Genomic DNA, 7,424 nt, shown 5'->3' on the forward strand with positions numbered 1-7,424 from the left:
TACATATAATTGTATTTATAACACACATCAAATTGAATGATAAAACAATAACTACTTACTAAATAATGCATTTACTGAAATAGTGTTTACTAATAACAAGCTTGTGACCCTGTTTATAATAGCAGAAAGCATGACAAATAAGATTTACCGTGGTCTACTATTGTATCACAAGGCAGAAATACCATGTTTTATGTTCATTCTTATTAGCAAATTGAACTCAAGATCCTTTATTAGAAACATTGTTGTTGACATATATCAACCCATTAAAAAAAAATCAAAACAATAATACAATGATATTAATTGTGATAAGTCTTATATGGGAGTAAGAGTGCATCTTTAAAAATAGTGTGTGTTTTTTTCACTTAAATAGGTAACAATTCAATTTGACAAATGAGACAAAAGTTAGGAAATAGAAGTGGTAATTGTACATAATACAAAACAACAACAAAAATTGACAAAGCTCAATATAACAGGAAATCTATATGAAAACACAAATCCTTAAAGGCCATAATTATTTAAACTGAATTAAGGTATAAGTAATACACACTTTTATAAAGCTTTTACCAACAACATAGTCATTATCATGGAACACTATGGGACTTTTATCCAAATTTTGAAGATTTTTTTTACCGTGAATTAAAAATTCTTTGTCTATATTTGATTTTTTTTCCCACATTATCAGAGATTATGAAATAAACACAACAGTTTCTGGTAAAATAAACTTCAGTTAACAGAAAAATTAAGTTCAACCGAACATATTATTGATACACATGGAAAAAAATCATTTTGATTGATCTTGTGAGTCTTCGGAACAGAGCAGTATTTCGATGATTGAAAATATATAGCAGTTTTATAAATTCATAAAAAATAGTTAATAATAAGACAACCTGCTGAAATCATTTTAAATATTTTCTATGATGTCTAATGAACAATTAAAAAGACAATTTATGATAGTTTACCGTTCAGTTTTGAAGAAAATATACATAATGTCATGTAACTATACATTTTTATAACTAATAAAATGCTTAAAAATCAACCTTTTTCTTGTAAAAATTGATATAGCTTAATTGGACTTATTCATAAATGTAATCATTCAAATAAATGAATTTTACTTATGATACTAACTCAGAATTCAGATTTAAAAACAATGAATGTACTTTTAAATTAATATATATATATATATGTAAAGAAAGAAGAACACTAAGTAGGCAGTAATGCCCCTCCAAAAATGTCAGAGTGAAAGATCTCAACTAATGTCTTTTCAATATTATAACATGTAAACAGTCTCTGTTGGTAATCGATGTCTTAGTATTCTAACATTTAGAATTTTTCACAATAATTCTTCACTCTTCAACATTTGAAGTTTGGTTTGTTCCCATGCGTTTGTACTTGTAGTGTGTGCACAGATGATAATTACTCAATGCTAAGTCAATGCTGACTTGGTTTTCATGCCCCTTCAGGTTCTTTACCCATCTAGAATGTTTAGTGCTGTAAAAGAAAAATCAAAGCACTGAAAGTGCTGAGGGACGGTACTGCTTAAAGCTGGCAGCAGCAGAGTTACAACTGGTTGTATGAATGTCAGAGGTGTGGAAAGAGGAGATTGAATCAGACCGTACAACACTCCTAGTCTGGTATTGTTTTGTAGAAGAAAGTTTCTTAAGTGGGAATTCAGGACCCGAGCTATGATTTAAAAAGGGCAGGGTTGTAAGGTCAGACTGTGATCTTTTGATGTGCGTTGAAAGAGCGCTTATGGGGCATTTGCAAGGGTCAATGTTAAAAAATTATTGTGCATGTGTTATAACTACTCTCAATACCAATACAAATGGTAAGGGTTGCTTTTATCTCAAATAACTATCACAATTATGTTTCTGTATTATTTTAAAACTTTTTTTGAATTGACATTTTGAATATCAAATATAATTCATAATTATTGATGGAAGCTCTGCCAAACAAAGGGCCACAGTGGGGAATAGTAATACAGCAACAAGAAGTCGGAAAATGGAAGCAGGCCTAGCTTAAGCATGGCAATGTTGGGTAATTGGGTAACTAACAACTTATAGGCTATGACAACAACTTTTTGGCTTCGGTAAGAAGGAAACCACAAAACATGAACACTGAAGTGCATAACGGATATAAATTTTATTGATAGGTTGTAAATGTTTTTAATGAATCTCAAAGGAAAAATGTAATACAAAATAGATTTAAACAATTAAATGTTGAATATTATTTATAAATGGCAGCTAATATAAGAGTATAGCTATTGGAGGTTCTTCTTTAGCTGAAGCAGTTAAAATGCTGACAGTGGTGTATGCATATGATGTTGTTATCATACTATTAGCTGGTTAAATTTACATATCAACAGTCAACCACACCTGTCATAGACCAATGCCTTAACACCAGCAGTTCAATTTCAGAAAAATAAGAACAAAGTATATGAAAAGGAACATTCTCTTTTGTGCATTTTTATAGTTGGTCTATGATTTAATAAAAGTGATAATGCAGTATTTTATTTCATAATCTGAATAGGTCTGAAATTGAGCCCAATTAACATTACATATAAAGACTTAAGTATGTCTTTATTTCTCCATAATTATCAATATTAAACCAGGGTTTATTAGATCAATTGGGGATGAACCAAAAGTACCAAAATCAGCAAGTTCAATTTTTCCTTAAAACAAGACTGAACTTATGAATAAGGGCTAGTATGAGGTCAAAATTACAATATTTTAAATGAAAAAATAAGAATTTCTATCCCTGTCTCAGCTGTGTGTATACACTAAAGAATAGCATGTGGGGGTCCTGTGATTTTTACAAGACACACCCAGAAGCTATTTTTTAAAATAACTGGGATTTACTCGGTCCAAAAACTCAATTGAAATGTACACGAAGATATAAATTCCTTTAAAGTTTTGGACAGTTTTTTTTTCATCTTGCAATGGTTTCATCTGGTGTCATCTTCCATGAATTGCAATACTTTTATTTATTTGAGGCAAATACAAGTAATGCAATTCATGGAAGATGCTGCAGCTGACAATTATCAAATAACATGAATGACAGGAAGAGTATATCCATTATCACACTCTTTTGAGCAGCATTTGTCATTATTTACAATTGAACAAGAAGACATTTACATAAAATGAGATTAGCAATGAATCATGAGTGAAGTTATAATGTGAAAACAATGAATCTAAATGATACACATGAATACGCGATAACATTGTAACAGAAAAACATGCAATGAGTGAAAATGATTATAATATGTCAAAAATCATTTATTTATAGGTTAAGCAGTGCATTTGGTTGGGGGAAAATCCTAATTTTTTAAAGGCTGTAAACAGCAAAAGGGTTTGTTCAAAAATAATTTCATAGCCGTTGAGGAATGTTTGGACTACATTAAATGAAATAGTTGCAATATAAATGTGTGTCGAATACTCTCTAAATTTATAGACTTGCCGGAAATGACAAACTTGAGAGAGAAGTATTTTCAAATTCTGAAGTCGTTTTTATAAAATACTGAATCCTTACCCTAACCTAACCTAACGCTAAACATTTAACCAGACAACAGAGATTTAACATGAACTGTAAAACAATTATAAAAAACGTTCGGTATCAGGTCGATTCCTCCAAATATACTAAAATAACATACTTATGGTAAATGCAAACACTTTTAAAGATTGCATCTGAATGCACATACAGCAATTGTTACTTTAATCTGTTTAACATTTGATACCAAATCTACAACTGTGTACTCAGTAAACACAAACTATGGAACTGCCAACTTAATATTAAAACCAATACTGCATTATGCATTCTCAATTAAAAGCAAACACTGCCATTATTAAGAGTTGGCATTATTAAAAACTTCATACGGAAACGCGGAATGTAGTAGCATACAAATATGGCAGCCAACACAACGTTCTCGTCAATGTTCAAATCAACGTCAAATGATCATTTGATCAAATTTACTTTTTTCCTTTATTATCCAAGCCAAGTTTGTCGCAAATGTGCTTCCACATACTATCATCCAGTTTTCGATGACGATTTGTCACCAATTCTGGTTCTGTTTCCAACAATGCGACAATCTTCTCCTTCCCATACCATAAGCGGTCCTCTATCAATGGCCAAAAGAACCGATTAGCCCCAATACGACACATTGCCGACACCTCTGCACCTTCTTCATCAATATCTAATATTAAACCTGGGTATGGGAGACCATCATAGTCAATGATACAATATCGCCCAATCAACCGTTCATCCATATCCTCTTTCTGCTCTACCTGTAACACAAGAGCAGTTTTCGAATCAACAACAAAGACAGCTTAAATATAACTAAATTTATAAACGTCTATAAATAACGTTTTCTTAAATATTTTTATTTTTCTTCGCTGAATATGTGTCTTCATCTTTTATCTTACATTGAAAAAGTTTAAATGATAACTTATATGGTACAGTAAAAATAATGATACTTACGTCGTCGACAGCGTGTGCACGGCGTCAGTTACATGCATTTGTACGGCGTCAGCTTTAGATGTGTGAACGGCGTCAGCTATAATCATGTGAGCATCGGTGTAAGCTTTAGGCGTCTGGTTGTAGTGAAATATCTGAGCACCGCAATCCGGGTTGACAATATGGGTGGCATGTGACTGTAATATTGCAAATTGATTGAGCGTTTTTTAATAATTCCTTTGAATATCTATACAAACTGTTACCTGGGTGGGGTCTTACTACCTTCAAATAAACAAAGAAAGGAAGGTAGCGATGTATGCAGTTTAAGGGATATTTTCAGTTTTGGTGTGTATATATTTTGATTTCTTTTAATTTTTATAATTCAGTTCATTACTTGTTACGGTATGATATTATATGAAAAGACTTACATCCGGTTCTAGCTGCAATACATATTCAGGGAAGAGTACTCTTGTTGGTGAAAAGCAACTGCATATCACTGGATGTCTGCAGAAAGAAGATACTACTCGGTGGGCAATTTCACTTCGATTGTCGGTGATAAGCTGTAAGTTTTATTTGGTTTTACATGTATGAAAATATATGCAATTTAGTTCATGCATTGTTGAAAGGTTTTTGTCAACATAGGTTCCATACCTATAGTTGTTTATTTCATTCGTAGTACAATCATGCCAATCATTATATATATATATATAAACTCATATATATTTATATTATACAATGTTTGTTATTTGGTAATAAATGAAAAAATATCAACCTGGTGAATTTTCATGGTGTCTGTCAGAGGTTTCAGTGATGTGGGCAGTTGACTTTCTAGTTCGAGAATCGACTGTTCTTCCACATAAATCATCATAACACTACTACATTGTTGGACATTAGCCACGAATTCCCTCCCACTGGTAATGTCCTTTTGATATGTGTGTACTTGTTTGTCGGCTGCCCTTTTGACGGCCGCCCCAACGCCATCTGCAGCTCCTTTACCATGTGCTGCTTCAAGGAAGTTCCAGGTAGATAATGTGCAACCGTAGTCAAACACTTTTGTACACCAAAGATAAAAGTTCAGTTTATTTCTGTATTGGGTTGTAGGCCCATCAGTTACAAAGTGTATTACTGAAAACCGTTTTCTTGTTTTCAGATATGTTATTACCGGGGCTAGATGTGCCCAAATGGCTGCCGGTCCATGTTTTAAACAGTCCGAAACTGAACAGAATGACACTTTGTCATCTCCGAGATATGCAATTCCAGTGTGCAACCTTATTTGTTGCTTTGATGCGCCAAAATGTACACTTTGTATCTCGTTGGCATACTTTGTGTTATAATTTTCAGAGAAATCAATGTGCACCATGATTTCCTCATGAGTCATTTTTTGCTGTAAATACTTTAATGATTTGTATTGGTGCCTTATATTGAACACATGTCTACACGCCCTTGATAACTCCTTATTCAGTTCGTCTGCTAATGTTTCTTTTGTGCCTTGGACTTTTTCCTTTACAGTCTTATTAACAACTGTTTTCTTTCCATCTTTTTCCTTGTCAATTCGTTGATTTTTCCACATGTTCCACAACACCTGTTTCCCATCTGCATTTTCGCAACTCAATTGTTTATCTTCACATTGGCGACATTCCCTGTACATGCACTCCTTATTTTCTTGAGTGCAGACAATTTCGTTTATCAATACATTCGCATCTTTCGAATGAACCATATTCTCCTTATAACTTGTTTGAATTTTGTAGTTGAGATTCTCGTGAAGTTTACACAAACAGGTGTCTCGATCTTTTTCTGTTGGTTTCACTATCCAGAACGGCCTCAACTTGCAGAACATGCTGTACGAGATCTTGTTTCCCTCGCTCTCATACTTTTTGTAAAGATTTATTAGGTCTCCATTTAACAACCGTTTCTGCATTTTCACCCCGTTTCTTGTGATGGTGGCTTGTTTGTCCGATGTTATCCTTGAGTTGTCGTCCCTTTCAAGAAACGATTTCACTTTCGTTTTCATTCGACTTTTCACGCCGGCTGGACGGACACTTCTACCTTTCCTATACATGTAGCGCCTTGATATACCCAAAACACTTCTAGCATAAGCTCCCAGGCCATACTTTTTCAGAACTCTTTTTCCTACTATTACATTTGATAGCATTCGTCTTTCTAGGCGGCTGTTGCTTCTGCTGTACCACTTTCTGACATTCATGACCAGTGTTTGATATAGGCGGTATGCCCTAGGTTCAATCTCCTGTTCGTCTTCACTGGCCTCACTTGCACTATCTTTACGTTTGATTCGGTAGAATCTCTTTTTGTATCTTTCAGTAAGTCTTTGCTGGCATTTAAGTTTGACTTTCAGTTTTTCATTTAACCTGTAACATGCAGACTTTTCTTTGGTCTTCCTTCTTTTGTGCGATTTGATCATGGATAGTTGTCGGGGCACTTGTACTGGTTGGTTTTGCAATTCTTGTGGCGATGTTGGTGGTGTTAATCTAGATGTCAGTGCTGTTTCATACATCTTCTTTCTATCTCTATGTACCTGGCTGTTTTTCTTCCAATTACGTCGACATTTACGTTGTTCTCTATGTGACATATCGTGTACCATTTTTACAACACCTCTTTCCTTTTTGTCTTTATATCTTTCCCTGTCTGCAGCCTTATGCTTTTCATATTTCTGTGCATTTTCTTTTATTTTGCGACGGTATTCTTGCATTCGTTCCTTTGCAGATTTCGCCATTCTTTTAACAGTTTCTTGCGTAGTTCTATGCTATCTTTCGAATCAGCTATTTGGTCTGCACAGTCACAGACACCACATGCCCATTCTGGCAGTTGTAGGTGGCGAGGGATACTTAATAAAGTTACAAGACCTCTTTCTTTGAGTGCCAAATGTTTGTCTATCGCATCTAGAGTGTACTTCGTAGCTGAAATAAACATAAATGGGCTTCACGTAAGAACTTTTATTTAAATAGTATTCCCAACATATT

At 33.8% G+C, this 7,424-nt stretch overlaps 1 protein-coding gene across 1 annotated transcript; it reads right to left on the bottom strand.

The window, feature by feature from the left end:
* Nucleotides 1–3,861: 3,861 nt before the first annotated feature.
* LOC128209635 (uncharacterized) lies at nucleotides 3,862–5,740 on the bottom strand. Its single transcript, XM_052913752.1, has 4 exons — nucleotides 5,219–5,740; nucleotides 4,875–5,006; nucleotides 4,471–4,643; nucleotides 3,862–4,277 (listed from the first exon to the last, which is right to left on the bottom strand). Exons 1-4 carry the CDS (start codon nucleotides 5,312–5,314, stop codon nucleotides 4,274–4,276), a joined length of 405 nt encoding a protein of 134 aa, XP_052769712.1. The 5' UTR covers nucleotides 5,315–5,740; the 3' UTR covers nucleotides 3,862–4,273.
* Nucleotides 5,741–7,424: the final 1,684 nt, after the last annotated feature.

Source organism: Mya arenaria, chromosome 11 (genome assembly GCF_026914265.1).
Source record: "Mya arenaria isolate MELC-2E11 chromosome 11, ASM2691426v1".
In the NCBI taxonomy this organism is placed as follows: domain Eukaryota; kingdom Metazoa; phylum Mollusca; class Bivalvia; order Myida; family Myidae; genus Mya; species Mya arenaria.

Coding starts and splice junctions, on each gene's coding strand:
- LOC128209635 (XM_052913752.1), bottom strand. CDS start 5,314: ATGATGATTTATGTGGAAGAACAGTCGATTCTCGAACTAGAAAGTCAA. Junction 5,007..5,218: donor ACACCATGAAAATTCACCAG/GTTGATATTTTT, acceptor TAAAACTTACAG/CTTATCACCGACAATCGAAG. Junction 4,644..4,874: donor TATTGCAGCTAGAACCGGAT/GTAAGTCTTTTC, acceptor GCAATATTACAG/TCACATGCCACCCATATTGT.